At 33.8% G+C, this 20,447-nt stretch overlaps 1 protein-coding gene across 2 annotated transcripts in view; it reads right to left on the reverse strand.

Annotated features, from left to right (window-relative positions):
- RNGTT (RNA guanylyltransferase and 5'-phosphatase) overlaps nt 1-20,447 on the reverse strand; it is a 383,467-nt gene that overhangs the window by 263,499 nt on the left and 99,521 nt on the right. For both annotated transcript variants that reach the window (XM_044676398.1, XM_044676397.1), the window contains exon 9: nt 15,274-15,409. In XM_044676398.1, coding sequence (XP_044532333.1) covers nt 15,274-15,409 — 136 coding nt within the window. The remainder of the gene's footprint in view (nt 1-15,273; nt 15,410-20,447) is intronic.

Here is a 20,447-nt window from a genome sequence, read left to right on the forward strand (position 1 = left end):
ATACCTACTTTGTATTAAGCACTGTGTTAAGTTCTTTACACATATTATCTCATTTGATCCTCACAACCATGAGAAAGATGATGTTATTATCTCTATCTTATATTTAAGGAAATTGAAGCAAATAGTAGCAGGGTGACTTGCTCAAAATCACATAGATATTAAATGGTAGGCATTTTAAAAGATTTTATAAGGGCTGAATATGTGTATATAATGAGACAAAAACAGATTTCTGAGAAATTGAATTATATGATCAAAATAATGCTTCAGAATGCTATTTAGTCAGAAAAAAATTTTAATTAAGAAGCATGAATAGAAATATATTTCCTGCTTCTTTCAGGGATATCAACTAACCTATATGTATTATTAAATACTATATACCAACTGATGTACAAAGCAATAGAGATATGAAGACAAAAAATAAAACTACCTACACTCAAGGAAAGCTAATAGGAAAAAAGATGAAATGATAGTGGACAGAAGAGCAAGTGATCTAGTGTAAACATCTCAAACTCTCAATTCTCTTTGTGAAAGGGAATAACTACCTTGGAATGTGAGAAAATGGCAATATAATAGGCCCCAAAAGACAGTCAGTCAATAAACATTTATTAAGTGACTACTAAGCACTGGACTTAGCACTGGTTACGCAAAGGTAAAAAAAAGTCTCTTCTCTTAAGCTGCTCATTGTCTAAAGAGGGAAATAACACCTAAACCACTAAGTAAAAACAAGTATGTATAGGTATGCATTTGTATAAACTGGAAATGGTAAAAAAGGAAAGAAAAAGGCTGTCTTATAGAAGGAAGTATTTTAGATGGGACTTGAAGTCCAGGTTCCCCCCCACAAACACCCAGTGAAGTTCTATAAATGGATTAGAGTAATGATAAAGAAATCCTAAAAGAAACAACTGTAAGTTCTACCATCCAGTCTAAACAACAGAAAAAAACTACCATAATCCTATGGAAGATCTGGATAGAAAGTGGCAATAGAAGCAATAATACAGTAAGCTCTCTCACCTACCCTACAGCATAGAACTTAGGGGTTGTTTTTTTTCCTTAAAAGGTATTTAATAAACTGTCTTTGACATTTTGCCAGAGAAAAAGAAATTTAGAGAATAAACATAGGCAAAAGAAACTTTTTTTTTTTTTACAAAAGATACAATAGTTTACTTAGAGAGTAAAAAACTGGAGCAATTAACAAAATCAGCAATGTTGCAAGATGTAAAAAATTTCAATATAAATCATCAGCATTTCTGCATATTACCAACAAAATTTTTTAATTAAGATAACTACAAAAGGTATAAAATATTTTGTAGTCAATTTGCCAACACACACACAAGAACTTATTAATTAATACATTAATTAATACAACTTCAAAACACTCTTTACACAAATAGAAGTCTAAATAATTGGAGAAGTATTAATTGCTCATAGATAAGCTAACTCAATATGGTAAAAATAACAATACTACTTATATTAATTTACTTATTCAATGGCATACCAATCAAACTACCAAATAATAACTTTATAGAGCTAGGAAATATATTGTCCTGGAGGAAAAAAAGATAAAAAATCTCAAGAAAAATAACAGGAGAAAATAAGATGGAAGGTGACCTAGCATTAATCATCAAAACAATTTGGTATTAATTAAAAATTTCAAGTATAGGGAATTTTTATGTAACCAACATCAACAAATGAAAAAAAATTTATTTAAAAAAAAAGAAAAAAATGAAGTCCTCCCCCACCCAAAAAAGAAAGAGCAAGGTTGATATGAAAAAGTTTAGGTACACAACATACAGAAACACAGCAGCCTAGTGCTTGATAAAGCCAAAGAGACCAAATACTAGAATAAAAACTCACTAATTCAATAAAAACTGTTGGGAAAGACTGGAAAGTAATCTGGCAGACATGAGGCACTGACCAATTTTTTTGTCAGAGCTATGGATATGTAAAGAAAGATATGCCAAAACAAAACATAAATTGTGCTGTCTTAAAGCTTAATTAATAAAAAGCTAATGTACTATAAAAAGTGATGAAGAGAAGGGTTTCCAAGAAACCTGGGAAAACTTATAAGCTGGTGCAGGGTGCAGTAAGCAAAACTAGGTGAACAATGACATTAACAACAATATGGTAAAGACAACTTTGAAAGACTTAGGAACTCTTATCAATTAAATGACCAATCAGTTCCAGAGGGCACATTTTGAAACACCTCCTGAAAGAAAAGTGATGGACTCAGAAAACAGAAGAGATATACATACATACATACATATATGTGTGTGTGTGTGTATGTGTGTGTGTGTGTGTATATATGGAGGGGGGGGGGCAGAGAATGAGTTGAGGGAGGGGAGGACAGAGTAAAAGGGGATTTTGTTTTGTTTGACTAAATATATTTGTAGCAAGGGTTCTGTTTTTCTTTCATTCTCAGTGAGGGGCAGGATCAAGGAGAGTGAAAGAAAGACTTCTTTCTTGCTTAAAAAAATGAAATTTCATATTTTAAAAAAGAAAAATGATTGGTTTGGAGGACTAAAGTTTAGGCTATTGCCAAAAACTAAATGATTGGAGAAATATAAATTACTAGTAGACCATGAAAATAATATCATAAATAAAATAATAGCAATATTACCTAAATTAATTTCCATATTCATTGCCATGTCATTTAAACTACAAAGGAATTATTTTGCAGAGGTAAAAAAATTACAACAAATTATTCTGGAGAATCAAAAAGAATCTCAAAGGAAATAATGAAAAAAATGTAAAAAGGGTCTACCAGAATCAAATCTCAAATCATATTATAAAATAATAATAAGAAGAATTATGAGATATTGTTTAAAAAACTGAGATCATTCCATGGAACAGATTAGTCATACAACATAGAAATGCAAATTAACCTTATAGTATATTGTCCAGTCAACCCAAAGACCCCATCAACTGGAAGAAAGACTCACTGGTTGACAAAAACTGTAGCAATAGCTAGAAAGCAACCACTAAAAATTAGGTTTAGATTAACATAATATATCATATTCCAAAATAAGCTCCAAATGGATACGACATAAAAATTAAAGGTTACTTCATAAGATAAACAACCTCATTTTTTTCAACAATTCTAAAACCAAAAAGCTTACTATTGTTGTTGTTCAGTCACGCCGAACCCTTCGTGATACCATCTGGGGTTTTCTTAGCAAAGATACTGGCATGTTTTGCCAATTCCTTTTGCAATTTATTTGAAAGGCAGTTAGATGAAGTGGATAGAATGCTACGCCTAGAATCAGGAAGACTCATTTTCCTGAGTTTAACTTGAGCCTCAGGCACTTACTACCTATGTGACTCTAGGTAAATCATTTAACTTTGTTCTCCTCAGTTTCCTCATCTAAAAAATAAGCTAGAGAAGAAAATGGCAACAACTCTAATTATCTTTGTAAAAAAAAAAGATGAGTCATGAGGAGTCAGTCTTGACTGAAAAATGACTGAACAACAATTTCCATCTTATTTTACATATGAGGAATGTAAGCATAGTTAAGTTACTTGCCCAATTTCATATAGCTAGAAAGTGTCAGAGGACACATTTGAATTAAAGTCTTCTGGACTCCATAGTGGGCACTCTATCCCACTGTGCCACCTACCTACTCTGACCACAAAGGTAAATAGTTAAGTATTAGAGTTGGAATTAGAACCCAGGCCTTCTGACTCCAAATGCAATGTTCTTTCTACAATTAAAAAATCAGCATACTCATTCCATGTTTTAAAAAACAGTTAAGATCATTCATTTTACATAAGCTAAAATATAAAAGGTTTATATAAACCTGGTAGCAGGGCAATAAAACAAAATAAAAATAAACAATATACACTATAAGTCATTATTATAATGTGTTATAAACACAAATATGATATGTATTAGCATCCAATGTTTCCCAAGATTCCATCTATCTGGGTTATCTATTAAACATTCATTCTGAACATTTTGAGTTTAAGCTAAATTAAACTTCATCGAAGGATTTCAAATGAATTTATGCCACATTGTAAATCTTCCATTTTCCACATCTTCAGAGGTTAAGGAAACATGATTTGGCAGAGTACGAGAAAGCAATAAAAGCTTCTAAGCTAAGATCTGGCAGCCAGATAATTAGGTAGTTTAAGTTATTCTTGGATTTGAAATTTTACAAAAACAATCAGCAAATGAAAACAAATCAAAGAAAGGAAGTAGAGGACAAATGGAAGAATATAGAAGAGTACTTTATCTAAAAGGGGAAGAAATAGATACAGTGATATTTCTGATTCAAGTAAATGTATAAATCATGCCATCATTTTTAATAATCCTCAGATTTCCTCTCTAATGATTCCTTCTTTCTCTAATCTCTGACTTCTCCCTATCTACTGGTTCCTACATCCAAGATTTCTCATTTAAAAATATAAAATAAAACTCAATCATCCCATCCGATTAAGCCATAGTTCTATATTTCTCTCCTCCCTTTTACAGCCTAACTCCTAGGGGGGAATAGATAGATAGATAGATAGATAGATAGATAGATAGATAGATAGATAGATAGATAGATAGATAGATAGATAGATACAGATACAGATACAGATACAGATACAGATACAGATACAGATATAGATATATAGATATTCACTACCTCTACTTCCTCTCCTTTCACTTACTTCTCATTCCTTTGCAATATGGTTACGAATTTTATTACTCAAATGAAAATGCCCTTTCCAAAGTTATTAATATCTTAATTGCCAAATTTCATAGCTTGTTCTTATTCCTCACTGTCCTTGCCCTTTCAGAAGCACTTCTGACTAGTCTTTCCTTATATTGTCTCCTCTGAGTTTTCATAACTCCGGTACCTTTCCTGAATCCCTTTTTTTCTTTCAAAATTCAGCTCAGTCACCTTTTATATGAAACATTCCTCCTGGGTGCTAATCAGTCAGTCATGTAAAAATAAAAACTAAATGAAGTGATTATAAAAATAAAATATTTATTGAAAGTATAAGGATAAAAAGATTTCTAACTCTAAGGGATTCTAACTTCATCCATATAAAACTCCCTGGTTCCCCAAGGAACCACATCTCCTGTTTTCACAGGATACACTAATCCTTCCTGATCTGACTAACACAAATTTTTACTATTCTAAATAAACTAATAATATTATTCTTATAATTCTTAGCTTCTCCTCCAAGTTATAAAAATAACAAAGGCTAGCTGGTTGAGTCTCAACAAGAATCAAGTTAAGACTTTGAGCCCTAACAGACTTAGAGTCCAACCCAAAGATCAGGTCTTTCTTTGATCTTCTCAGAGTTAAAACAATTTATAAACAACAATTACCTCCTCCAGCCCTGAGAGAGAGTCCCTGTGTGTGACTGTACCAATTGCCAGAGACCAACTCCCACTCCCAGAAAGAGTAACTGTCACAGAAAAACCATTACACCTGTCAACACTTGAAACTGACACTCTCTCTCAGCTGTTTCATACTCCAATTCTTTCTCAAGTCAGCTTCTTCACTTCTTATCTCTAAACTAATAAAACAAGACCTAATTTCTAATATCATCCTTATAGTCAACAATCAATTGCTAAGTGCTTAGTATATGCCAAGAACCATTCTAAATACTGGGTATAATTTCATCCCTCAAGGTCACAGTCTAATGCAGAAGATAACTTGAAAACAACTATGTACAAAAAAGATATATACAAAATAAACTGGAAGTCCATTCAAAATCACCCTAGACAATATAAAATACTTAGGAATTTTTGCCAAAACAAGCATAGGAATTACACATTAATCAAATCAGTAATTAACAATAATAATGAATTAATTGGACTGATGAATTGAATTAATTAAATTAAAGGAATTAAACTACAAAACACTATCCACAAAATTAAAATTAGATCTAAAAAATTAGAAAAACATTAATTGTTCATGGGTAGGACGAGCTAATATAATAAAAATGACAATCCCACCCAAATTAATTTACTTATTTAGTACCATACCTATCAAACTACCAAGAAACATTTTTATTTAATTAGAAAAACTTAAAACAGAGTTCATTTAGAAGAAAAAAAGATCAAGAATATCAAGGGAACTAATTTTAAAAAAATGTGCTGGATGGGGGCCTAGCAGTACCGGATCATAAACTGTACAATAAAGCAGTGGTCATCAAAACAATATGGTACTGGCTAAGAAACAGAAGGGTGGATCAGTGGAATAGACTTGAGGTAAACGACCTCAGTGAGACAATGTACCATAAACCCAAAGATCCCAGCTGTTGAAACAAAAAACACTATTTGACAAAAACTGCTGGGAAAATTGGAAAACAGATCTAGATCAATATCTCACACTCTATACCAAGATAAATTCAGAATGGAAAAATGACTTAAATACAAAGAAGGAAACTATAAGTAAATTAGGTAAACATAGAATAGTATACCTGACAGATATATGGGAAAGGAAAGAATTTAAGACCAAGCAAAAAATAGAGAATATTACAAAATGTAAAATGAATAATTTTGATTACATTAAATTTAAAAAATTTTGTTCAATAAAAGCAATGCAACCAAAATTGGAATGGAAGCAACAAATTGGAAAAAAATGTTTATAACAAAAACCTCTGACAAAGGTCTGATTTCTCAAGTAGCTAAGAAGCTAAATCAATTGTATAAAAAAATCAAACCATTCTCCAATTGATAAATGGGCAAAGGATATGAATAGGTAGTTTCAGATAAAGAAATCAAAACTATCAATAAGCACATGAAAAAGTGTTCCAAATCTCTCATAATTACAGAAATGCAAATCAAAATAACTCTGAGTCTACCACTTTACACCTAGCAGATTGGCCAATATGACAGCAAAGGAAAGTAATAAATATTGGAGGTGATGTGGTAAAATTGAGACACTAATGCATTGCTGGTGGAGTTGTGAATTGATCCAACCATTCTGGAGGGCAATTTGGAACTATGTCCAAAAGGCTTTAAAAAGACTGCCTGACCTTTGATCCAGCCATACCACTGCTGGGTTTGTACTCCAAAGAGATAATAAGGAAAAAGACTTGTACAAAAATATTCATAGCTGCACTCTTTGTGGTGGCAAAAAAATTGGAAAGTATGGGGTATCTATCATTTGGGGAATGGCTGAACAAATTGTGGTATCTGTTGGTGATGGAATATTATTGTGCTAAAAGGAATAAATAGCTGGAGGAATTCCATGTAAAGTGAAAAGACCTCTAGGAATTGATGCAGAGCGAAAGGAGCAGAACCAGGAGAACACTGTACACAGAGACTGATACTGTGGCACAACCGAACTTAATGGACTTCTCTACTAGCAGCAACGTAATGATCCAAGACATTTCTGAGGGACTTATGAGAAAGAACGCTATCCACATCCAGGGAAAGAACTGTGGGAGTAGAAACACAGGGAAAAAAAATATGATTGGGAATGTTGACTTTAAATAATCACTCTATTGTAAATAGTAATAATATAGAAATAGGTTTTGAACAATGATACACATAAAATCCAGTGGAATTGCTCATTGCCTCTGGGAGAGGGGAGGGAGGAAGGAAGGAAAAGAACATGAATGATGTAACCATGGAAAAATATTCTAAATTAATTAAATGAATAATTTTTTGGGGGTGGAGGGAATCAACTGGAAGTAATCTCATAGGAAATGCACATGTTTAAGGGGTTCAGGAAAGGCTTCTTGCTTCTTGATGAAAACAGAATTTCAACAGGGACTTGAAAGAGTTTTGAAGAAGTCTCCTTGAAGGCAGTAGGAAGAGATAAAGTGAAAGAGAATCCCAAGTATAGGAGTGAGCCACTGAAAATGCAGGAAATCAGAGACAAGAGTATAAAAAGCAAGGAGGCCAGTGTCACTTAGTTGTAGAGTATATGGAGGGGAATAAAATATAAAAATACTGGGAAGGTAGAAAAGGGTCACAATATGAAGGGCTTTAGAAGCCAAATTGAATAGAGAACCACTACAGTTATTGAATACAAAAGTGATTTCTAATTTAGAAAGAACTTTTTGGAAGCTAAATTTAGGATGAAGTAGAGTGGGGAGACACTTTAGACAGGGAAACCAACCAGAGTATTACAATAGTTCAGGAAAAAGATGATGAGGACCTAAACCAGAGTGGTAGCAATGTCAGAAGAAATGAGAGGGAAGATATGAGATGTTGCAAAGATACAACTGGCAACAGATAGAATAATATGAAGGAAAGAGTGAGATTTGTCAAAGATGGTATCAAGGTTCTTAGCCTGAATCCCTGGGCAGATGATATTCTCAAAAGTAATAGGAGAATTTGAGAAGAGGAAAAAAACTGAGGGAAACAGCAAAGAGTAGAATGGGTGAGTTTAATATGTCTATACAATAACCAATTTGAGATGTCCAAGAGGCAGATAGAGAAGTAAAACTAAATATCAGGGGAAAGAAAACAGATTTGGGAATTATATACAGAGAGATGTTAGTTGAATAAATCCCTGGCTGCTAATGAAACCACAAAATGAAATAATATAGGTAGAAAAGAAAAGAGAGCCCAGGCCAAAGCCTTAGGGAACAGATATGGTTTGCCAAATGGACCCTTAGTTAAGATCCAACAAAAAAGCAGCAGATGGGTGGCTTAACAGATAGAAAGCCAGCCTGGAGATGGAACATCCTGGGTTTAAATATGGCCTCAGAAACTTGACCTTGGGAAAGTAAATTAATCCCAGTTGCCCAGCCCTTACCACTCTTTTGTCTTGGAACTGAGAGTATCAATTCTAAGACAGAGAGTAAGGATTAAAAAAAAAAAAAAAAAAAAAAAAAAAAAAAGAACCAACAAGAGAGACTAAGAAGTGACTGGATAGGTTGGGGGATGAACCAGGAAAGAGCAGTGTCACAAAAACCTAAAGAGAATATCAAGAAGAAGACAGTGATTATTAATGTTGAAGAGTCCAGAGAGATCAAGAAAGATGAAGATTAAGAAAGGGCCTTTAGATTTGGCAATTAAGACATTATTGGTGCCTTTAAAGAAAAAAGTATTAGTTGATTGGTGAGGTCAGAAGCCAGCCTGCAAAATGTTAAGAAGAGAAGAGAGGAAAGCAAGTGAAAGCATAGATTATCTTAAATGCTCAAAAGAAAAGAAAAGAAAAAGGGAAAGAGATAAAGGACATTGGAATGGATGGATCAAGTGAGGGACAGGAAGACATGAATATGTTTGTAAACAGGAGAGGTTCACACAGCAGAGACTAGTGGGAGAGAAGGAATAACAGAAATAAATGTGCTAGAAAAGGCAAGATAAAAGGGGATCATAAGGCACATGTAGTGTATCCTGGTTGGTACCTTCTCTAAAAAAATTACTTTCTTTTTATTTTGTATGAGTATAGTATATGCAGGCATGTTATTCTCACACAACAGAGCAAGTTTCTTGAGGCAAGAACTGCTTCATTTTTGTCTTTGTATCCCCAACACCTAGCAAAATGTCTGACACATGGTTGGTGGTTATCCTTCATGCTCAAAGAGTACTAAAATGATATCACTGGGTGATGTCTTTTGACTAACACATAAATTGGATTTAAGTGAGGCAAGGTTGCATAAAGTCATCAGACTCACTCTCTTCCAAAGTCATCAAATCCCAATGGCCAGATAAGTCAAGCCCTCTGATAATGGCTTGGAAAGAAGTACATGACCTTGGTTTCTTCACTGTCTAACCAAGCTCTAGGTTCTTCACAGAATCTACTTCCTCTGTCTTTATGGCATTGGAAAAAATTATTCTCATCCACCCCTTTAGCCAAGGGAATTCTTCAACACAGCAGTCACTTGATAAATGATTTGTTAGAGGATAAAATCAGAGCTAGAAGGGACCTCAGGAAACAATTAGTTTGACCCCCTCATTTTACAGGATAAGGAAACTTAAGGTCCAGAAAAGAGAAAGGAATTCCTTAATAAATATTTGTTTATTGATTGATTCTTTCATTAAGCCAGGAAATTCACAATTTATCTGTGTTTTAGAATATAAAAACGTGGTAGCATTTCCAATCTGGCTATTCTCCTGGATTATCACTGTCTCCAGAAATTCATCTTCTCATAAGATTACATGAGTTTTGAAAGTCAAACTTCCTTAGTATCCTTTGCCTTTAGGGTCCTTCCCTCCCCCTCATTGGAAGGGATACAGGGAAGAAACAGGGGTGGATACTCCTTCCATATCCTCCATTGAAGAAGAGGGCTGAGGGGCAATCATCTCATCATTTCCCAAATAGCTGATCTCCTGGACCCTCATTAGTGTCTCCAGAAATTCAACTTTCTGCAAGATCACACCAACTCTAAACTCAGACCCCCTCAATCCTTGCCCCTGGGGTCTCTCCTTTTCCTCTGACTAGAAAGGATGGATGCATCCTCTTTTCCTCCAACCCATATGCATATCATCATCCTCCTCCTCCTCCTACTGCCCCTTCTCCACACGCTTCCCTCCCACACAGTGAAGACAGTCTTTCATTACTTGAAAGGTCCTCCCCTACCCTTGTCTCCTGAATATGCCCTTCTTATTAAGTGAAAAGGATAGAGAAATCTGAAGATGTACCACTTAAGTTCAAGGACTGGAACCCAAAGGACAAACTGCAAACTATTTTAGTTAATAGTCCAATTTAAAGGTTCTTTTACCCCACCACACAGACTCTGTGTAGTGAATTCCTAGAATAATCTATTGAAAAATCATATCACTAGGAGAATAGAAAGGCAGTATACTGGTAATTTAGATACAAAAATTCCAGTGAGAACACTGGGTCTGTATCGACTCCCTCTTCAAATATCACCTGCCCTAGTTCTACCACCCAAAATCATTGCTATGGGCACCCTATTTCTTTGTACCCAGCAATGTTGTTACAAATGCCTCTGTCCACAAAGGAAAGTAATAAATAATGGAAAGGTTGTGGCAAAATAGGGGCATTAATGTATTGCTGGTGGAGTTGTGAATTGATCCAACCATTCTGGATGGCAATTTGGAACTATGCCCAAAGGGTCTTAAAAGACTGCCTGCCCTTTGATCCAGCCATATCACTGCTGGGAATATACCCCCAAAGAGATAATAAGGGAAAAGACTTATACAAAAATATTTATAGCCACGCTTTTTGTGGTGGCAAAAAATTGGAAAATGAGGGGATGCCCTTCAATTGGGAAATGGCTGAACAAATTATGATATCTGATGGTGATGGTGATATTGTGCTCAAAGGAATAATGAACTGGAGGAATTCCATGTGAAGTGGAAAGACCTCTAGGAATTGATACAGAGTGAAAGGAGCAGAACCAGGAGAAGGACCTTATACCCAGAGACAGATACACTGTGGCAAAATTGATTGTAATGGACTTTTCTACTAGCAGCAATGCAATGATCCAAGACATTTCTGAGGGACTTATGAGAAAGAATGCTATCCAAATCCAGAGAAAGAACAGTGGGAGCAGAAACACAGAAGAAAAACAACTGCTTGATCACATGGGTCGATGGGGATATGACTAGGGATGTAGACTCTAAACGATCACCCTAGAGCAAATATCAATAATATGGAAATAGGTCTTGATCAATGACTCATGTAAAACCCAGTGGAATTGCACATTGGCTATGGGAGGGAGATGGGAGGAGGGGAGGGAAAAAACATGAATCATGTAACCATGGAAAAATTTTCTTAATCAATAAAAAAAATTAAATTAAAAAAATGCCTCTGTTCTTTCCAAATCCTCACTAATATTCAGGCAGGCCCCAAAAGAGTTGTAATGTTTCCAAGAGAAAACAAAAAGTAATTAGATTCGAATATGAAACTCATATTGGCATTTAATAAATGTTTATTAACTGACATATATTTTAGTAACTCTAACAAAAAGATTTGTTCAAATTTGGGGTGGGAGTTGGAGGAGCAGTCTGAAATTCAGGATTAAAATTAATTTTTAGTTATCAACAGATGTCAATTACCCACTCTTTCCATAACTCTTATTAGAGGAGATAATCAATTTGGTGGTATTTATTCCAAACAGAATGGTTATTTTCAATTCAAACTTATTTATACTAGAGTTACTTTAAATATCAATGAAACTGATACATTTGTTTGTTAAGCTACATAATTTATAGTGTTCATTTAAAAAGATATTTCTCATTCATATGAGAATTATATTTTTTTAAATTACAAGGTTGACAATGTCTAGTAAATAAAATAATTTGGTAACTATACAAAAAATTTCCAAAACCCTTCTTTAGTAATAAATTAGCAATATGTTAAAAATGAGGCAACTAAAATTTAGTCCATGTGTAAAGGAAAACTATATAGTTGTATACATCTCAGATAATGGAAAATATTAGGGGGCAGCTGGGTAGCTCAGTGGAGTGAGAGTCAGGCCTAGAGACAGGAGGTCCTAGGTTCAAACCCGGCCTCAGCCACTTCCCAGCTGTGTGACCCTGGGCAAGTCACTTTACCCCCATTGCCCACCCTTACCAATCTTCCACGTATGAGACAATACACCGAAGTACAAGGGCTAAAAAAAAAAAAAAATATTGGGGAAATGTTCATCTAGACATATTGCTAAAAAAAAGCTGCACCATAATTATGAACTATTTCAAATTTGAACTTTTTATTCTCATGCATAATGAAAGAATTTATTGAAGAGGCAGGATAAATTCCAAGACCTTACATTACTTTTCATTGACCATATTTAAAATTATTTGTAGTACTTTTAAATTATGAAAAAAGAATTCATAGTTCAGAACAGCTTTACGTTCACCTTGTTAAAATTTAATTCCTTCATCAATTTTACTCTGTATAATTTTTTTCTTTATGGTTAAAAAAAGGAGAGGGGTGGAAATAATTTTCTATCCTATGATTAAAATTCTTTTCTATTGATATACTTAGCTGTTTAAATTTATTTCCTAAAGCAGGCAATTTTAAAACCACAGATTTTTAAGTCACTATTAGTTATCCTGTCTTAGAAAATATCCCATGTCAGTGTTTAATTTTCTAATTCATTGTTTCAGGAACAACACACTATATTGCAAGGTTTTGAACTAAGAGTATATCATGAAACAGATTAAAATGTAATTAGGAAATACTTAATGAAAGAAATAAAATTACAACATATATAATGTTAATTTGTAGTTTTCTAAGTCAATACTATAAGGATAATATTGGAACTGTACCCTTTCTTATATATAGTTTCTTCTTTTGTGTTGATAAGGGCCAGGTGATGTTGGGTCAGTTGATACACTCTTGCGCCTGTACAAACTGTCTGTACAAAGTCTCAGAGACAGATATATAAAATATCTATATTTAATATATTAAAGTTGTAAAGAACTAAAAGAGAATAAGGTTGAAGGATAAGGGGTTCCCCAATAACTATGGGGTTTCCAACTCCTCCCACATCAACTTCCAAAGTCCTCAATGCATAAAAAATTTTCTGCAATGGAAAAATATAAAAAAGTCCTCACAGACTTGCTTCTGATTGGGTTTCTCCAATCCTATGCTCTCTTCTTTTTCTAACTTATTTCCCAAACTATCTGATCTAACTTATTTCCAAATATCCTTATTGATTAAATTATATACTGCCTTCAAGGTAGGCTCTAGTAGACCTACTTGGGCCAAGAGTCTGCCTCTACTCAGTCAAGTTCACATAGACAAGGAAAGAAATATCTTCATGCTCCTTTCTGCCAGCCTTCTTACTTCCACCCCTATCAAATCACTGACTCATTCTTCCCAAACTGTAGATTTGGTGAGAACCAGGTGAGGGAGGGAGAGAGGGAGAGAGAGAGAACACCAACTCCCACAAGTGGCAGTTAATTCTAAACCCCCACACCAACATTCCACAGAATACTAGCATCATCTCTGGTCCAAATTCCAAGCTGAGCCTAGGGCAGCTTTGCAGACATCTCTCATTTCCTGCACTTATTAAAACTTACTTAACATACCCAAAATCTAATTTTATCCTAATATTCCCCCCTTCAATCAGATGGAAAGAGATGCAGTCTCTCCCATTTGATCGCAACTAACCATGTAATTCTAAATCTAAATATTATCACATAATATTTTAATTATATAATTATCAAATTATGTATTTATATGTTAAATTATATAATAAATATAAGTATTATTATATTTCCCCTCCTCCAAAAAGAAACAAATATTCTTAAGCTTAAGCTTATCTTATTCTATTCCTATGTTACACCTTATCTAAGCTAAAACTATGCTAGGGATATAATTCAAGTAAAAGAGAACTTCAAGAAACAAAAGAAAGAAATCAAAGAAAACATACTTGCAAACATGCAAGTTCAGACATAACAATTACAGAAATCCAAAGTACAAAATGCAAACTCTTGCAAAAATAGTTACTGAAAAACAAATAAGCATCCTAAGCTGTTACAGACAACAAAACCTATCTAAGAAAATAACTATACAAAACTCATGCAAACTGCATCTTATAAATCCTATGGAAAAAATTCTAACCAAAATTTTTAAATATGCTAAAACCCTATGCTAATACAGAAAATCAAAACAGTCTACATCAAAACTCAAAAGTACCTTGCTATGCTAAGAAAACCAAAATCTTGTAGGAACCTAACTATGTACATATATATACAAATACGTACAAATGTACATGTTATCTACATGCTTTGTATGCATATACAGATATATACAAATCTGTACAAATCTACACAGTATCTACATGCTATGTACACACTATGTATATATTATAATACTCGGTCTGCAAGAGATTCATTTCTATTTGAGTTTGCACCACTGCACTGGCGTGCCTATCTTCCTTCAAACTCTCCAATACTAATTATTTCCATCTTTTGTCATCTCTCTGCCAATTTCCTGACTGTGAGGCAAAACTCCAGAATTGCTTTGATTAGTATGTCCCTTATTAGTGTTTTTGGAGGCTTCCGCTCTCTTTCATATGATTAAGAATTTACAATTCTGTGGGGAACTATTTATTCATATCATTTGACCATTTAACTTCTGGAGAGAGAGACAGAGACAAAGACAGAGAGAAATAGACAGATGGAAAAAGAGACAGATAGAACTGTTTGTCTATGTTGTTTATGTAGCATATATAGTGTACATACCAAACTCTAATTCAATACTAAGTCAAAATTAAGTTCCCTCTTAGACGGCCATCACTAATGTTCAATATATATGCAACCCACAAATGGTTTAATAAAGTTTCAGTTTCTCCATAAATCATTTTAATTGCTATGCATTATGAATACTATTGATTATTAAAACAGTAATTAAGAAAAATAGCAATATTACAAAAGAAATGTTAAATATGACTTACTCCATCCAAAAGTGTATTTGACAAATGAATGCGAAGATCCTTACGGAATGGGAATTCCAAATTTGACACATGAAAAACTGAATTGTCTCTATCTATCATAAAAACTTCATTTGTGCCATCAATCAACATCATGTATCTAAAAAAGAAAAGTGCAAATTATTCAGTTTCATAACATCCTGAAAAAATGCAAAATATTATTAACAAAATATTAGAAGACATATGGAATCATGATAACAAAGCCTGCGAAAATGTTCTTTGTTTGCTTAGTTCTAAAATAGATATTTCATAATGAATGCAGTTAGGATGAAAAGAGGAAAGGTAAACTGAAAAAATATTTGCAACAAATTCTCTAATAAAAATCTGATATGAAATATTTTAAAGGGATGTATGTATAAAATAAAAAGACAAGGTCTATTCCCTAATAGATAACTGATCAAAGGAGTTTGAAATGGATGAATGGAGAGATGGAGAGAGAGACAAACAGACAGACATTCTTTGACCCACTAATCCTACTACTAATATATGTCCAAAGAGTTCAAAGAAAGTGGGAAAGGTCCCATAAGTACAAAATATTTATAGCAGCATTTTTGGTAAAAAAAGAATGGAAAATAAAATGGGCTTCCATCAAGTTGGGAAGAACTGAAAAAATTATGGTACATGAATAAAATATAGTAGAATTGCAACAAAAAAATTATAAAAGAAACATTTGGAAAAATCTGGGAACTAATATCAACTAACACAGAGTAAAGTGAGCAGATCTAAGACAAAGAACAATTTATAGAAAGGCAATAATATTTAAAGAAACTATGCTTAAAAGTCTTAAGGAATCTAAACAATGTAAGAATCAATTACAAGTCCAGAAAGTTGATAATGATTCATATTTTCCATCCCTTGTCAGAGTATGATGAGCTTTTGGTGCTGAATAAGGTACATATTTTAAGAAGTATCTTGGTCACATCAGCTATGGGATAGATTTTACTTTGCTTGACTATACTCATGTTACAAGGAACAGCTTTAATTTTTTTATTTGAGAATGAGTTTTGAGGAGAATGGTTTTTAAAAAGAGGGAAAAGAACATCAAAAATACACAAGAAAGAAGAAAGTGCAGAAGAAAGCAGAAGGAAGTTCAGTATTGAAAATGTGGTATTAAAACTTAAGAAAACAAGCTGTGGTGGGGAAGCTGGATAGCTCAGTGGATTGAGAGTCAGGCCTAGAGATGGAAGGTCCTAGCTTCAAATTTGACCTCAGACACATCCCAGTTGTGTGATCCTGGGCAAGTCACTCAATCCCCATTGCCTAGCCCTTACCACCCTTCTGCCTTGGAGCCAATACACAGCATTAACTCTAAGATAGAAGGTAAGGGTTTAAAAAAAAAAAAAAGAAAGAAAACAAGCTATAGATAAGAAGGCATTGATATATATATAATCTCTTTTTCTGTTCTTTATAAATAGAAATATTTGTGACTGTTGATGTCTGTCAAATGTATAATAATTAATAGTAATAATAATAATAATAATAATAATAATATAGAATTTAAAAAGTAAAAGTTATTTAAGTTAAGCTTCCAGATTTAGCTAGACTGAGTTTTTAGCATGGGAAGGTTAAAGTAATATAAAAAACAGTGAGCCTACAAGAGCCTATAGAAAATAAGTGAGAAAGAGTGTTTTTAAGTAATATAATGTAACTTTGAAATACAATCTTTCCTTAACATTGACTAGGAAGGATTTTTTTAATGAGTTCTGGAATTTTCATTAAAAACAACAATATCTATGACATGCTATTAATTCAAATTTTATTAAATTTCTAATAATTACTTGTTTTGTGTCATACCTAAAAACTACTGAAGAGTTATACCAATCAGCCTAAACAAACAGAAAAATGGATGCTATTAAGCAATTACAAAGTTTTTGTTTTTGTTTTTAAAGACATACAACCTCAGGCATATTTGGACAATAAATTATCAAGTAGTGGGCACCTAGGTGGTTCAGGAAATTGAGAGCAAGGCCTAGAGATGGGAGATGCTGATTTAAAATCTAGGCTCAGACACTTCCTAGCATGTAACCCTGGGCAAGTGACTTAACTCGCACTGCTTAGTCCTTACCACTCTTCTACCTTGGAACGAAAAAATATTAATTCTAAGAGAGAAGGTTTGGGGGGTTTGTTTGTTTGTTTGTTTTTAGAGGAAAAGAAAGGAATGAGCTATTTCATGTTGAAAAGGGTGGGTAAGGGAATATATGGAAAGATTTCTCCATCATTCTAAAAAATGTAAAAGTTAACAAATAAGACTACCAAAAAGAAAGCTATTTCATACATTGCAAGGTTATTTACTGCTGGCTATAGATAATTAACATCCTGCCTTCACTGAATATTGTATCCTACATTATATAAGTAATATCCCATTACACTCAATATCAAATTTTAATAATAGAACTCTATTTACATGTTGAACATTCCAAAATCTCATTCTATTAAATTTCATCCTCAATAAACAAGGTAAGTTAATGTTTTCTATGAAATGTACTCTAACTACATAAAAGGCTAATTTTTTAAATATGGTAGCAAACTAGTAATTCATGCCTAGCTAGTTCCATTTAGTTTCAATGTTCTCCACTATAAAACAGGCCCAATACTTGCACCATCAAATTCACTGGTTTATAAGGAAAACACTTTGTAAACTATAGCAATATTTTATGATTAATCACTGTTCTAAATCTCTTGTCTTATGTCAATATTGTATATACAATGGTAAAAATGACAAGTTTGCCATAAACTGCTATAATAATATATCTGATGTGGAATAAAGGCAAAGTTTAAGTACATCCAAAAAGAAAATGTTATGCATTATCACAGAAAATTACCATCAAAAAATTAGAAAAAGCAGATATCAAATAAGAAAAAATGGTAAGAAAGTAAAATAAAATAAAATTTCTAGCATATGCAAAGACCCAGACCTTCCTCTCATAGGATAGTATAGTGCAAAGAATGCAAGATTCTGAGTCAGAATATGTGGGTTTGAAAGACAATTCCATTAATTATTACCCCAAAATGACCTTAGCTAAGTCACTTCCCTTCTTTGGGTTCTCAGTTTCATCATCTATAAAATGGGTATTGGACTAAATGATCTTTAAAGTTCATTCTTGCTCTAAGTCTATGATCTTATGTCAATATTGTATATACAGTGGTAAAAAATGGCAAGTTCTATACAAGTAAAAAATAATAAACATAAACGTATAATTTGTCCAATGCAGATTAAAGGCAAAGTTTAAGTATAACCAACAAGAAAATGTTATTCATTATCAAAGTAAAGTTGGGGGGGGGGGGGGGACGGGACTTGGCACCTTAAAGAAAGATATGCAGAAAATGACTAATTCAGACTAAAGGAAAGACTGGTCTTTGTCCATGTTTGTCTAAGCTTGAAGGTCTTTAAAAACAAAACAATGGTTCATCCAAGTGCGGTGGCAACCTTGAGTCTTCAAAAGCTGTACTAATAAAGGGTAAACGGGACAGGTTCTATTATACTGGAAAAACCTGGAATGTGGTCCTGGTAATAAGTCTGTTTTCTGAGATCCAATGTAGCTAATTTACATAAGAACCCATGACCAGTAAATTGACCACCTAATGATGAATTGTTTTTGATAATGGCAACCCATGAAACAAAGAAAAAATTAAAAATAGCAGGGAAATGTTAGCTCAAAAGACGAGATGTGCTTGGCCACATAACATGGTCAAGGGATAACAGTGGGACTGTGAAAGTGTTCTACTGGTTTCCTTGAGATATCAAGAGAAAATGAGAAATTACCAAAAAAAGTAATCAAGAAAATATCACTATCGACCTATTTTCCCATTTTTACAAAAAAAATTTATTAATCATCTATACACAAAACACAAGTATTCTCAATAAGGATATTAGTATAAAAGAAGTAGGCTTTCACAAGCAATATGCAAGAGCTGACCACATCTTTATCAATTTGCAATTAAAAGATGGAGAGAATATAATTTCCTGCTGTATTTTTGTTTGTTAATTTTTTTAACTTACTGTTTGTTAATTTCTTAAAAGCATTTGATTCCATAGAACAAAACAGAGAATAGATCAGATAGAAGAGAAATTTCCTGTGGCTGGTAAAATCCTCCAGATGTTAACATTTATTCATAATGTATCAAGCTTTAAAAAATTACAATCTCCTAAAAGAGATTTGTAATCATTCAAAGGTCAGTACCGTAAGGAAAAGTTTGCAAAGGACAGTTTGGAATGTTAAAAAGGTACGTGATTGACAAGAACAGTGGTTGAGAGAAGGAGCAGAGGCTCGTGGGGGAAAGAACCCTGGAAAAGGGTCTTCGTCTTTAGACTCTGTGGGAGATGGAGGACTTTTGCTGGACCTATGGATTAAGCTGTGGCTATATGGAGGTTTCCCTGGCTATCTCCATACATGAAGACCTGTTGTTGTTCCTGATACTCACTTCAACCATCGAAGAAGAGCTCTGATATTTGCCAATGGCTGAAAAGGGTCTGTGAACCTGGATGGCCACTGGGCCAACAGCAGAGACTCTCTGTCAAGACCTTTGCCTTTCACAAGAGACCCTTTATCATCCTATTCAATCTGTTAACTTAGCTCAGTTATGAGATACAGGAGAAGGAAAGGAGAATTCCTGGTCAAAGCCAGCTGGCTTGGCCAGGGAAGACAGACCCTTTTACATCATGACAGAGTAGGGCTACTTCACCCATCCTTAATCACAATTACAATAAACCAACTTTTATTATTAGCAGTTAGATCAGAGTTTTCCTGGGAATATTGGGAAGAAGAGGGAACTGGGGAAGGCTCTCTAATAAAACTTTGGCTTCACAAAGTCCAAGGCTGCCTGTCATTCAGCCTTTCCCTGGCAGGGCTGGGTTCAGAAAGGGTTTCTTGGGGACCAGGTATTTAAGTTAAGCCCTAGAGACCAATCAATTCTAACCCCCAAAGAAATCCCTTATCTGCTCACTGACACCTGTCCATCTCTTGCCCTTTATACCCCTTTACAAAGATATCCTCTTCATACCCTCCAAGTAAGGAGAAGAGAGTCCTGCCAGATGGGTTTCATACACACAAGCCTCTCTGATCAAATTAACATCCTTGGGGCTCTCTAATAATAATGATAATCCCTAGAGTACAAACTCTTTTCTTCTAACACAAGAA

This window comes from Gracilinanus agilis, chromosome 4 (genome assembly GCF_016433145.1).
Source record: "Gracilinanus agilis isolate LMUSP501 chromosome 4, AgileGrace, whole genome shotgun sequence".
In the NCBI taxonomy this organism is placed as follows: Eukaryota; Metazoa; Chordata; class Mammalia; order Didelphimorphia; family Didelphidae; genus Gracilinanus; species Gracilinanus agilis.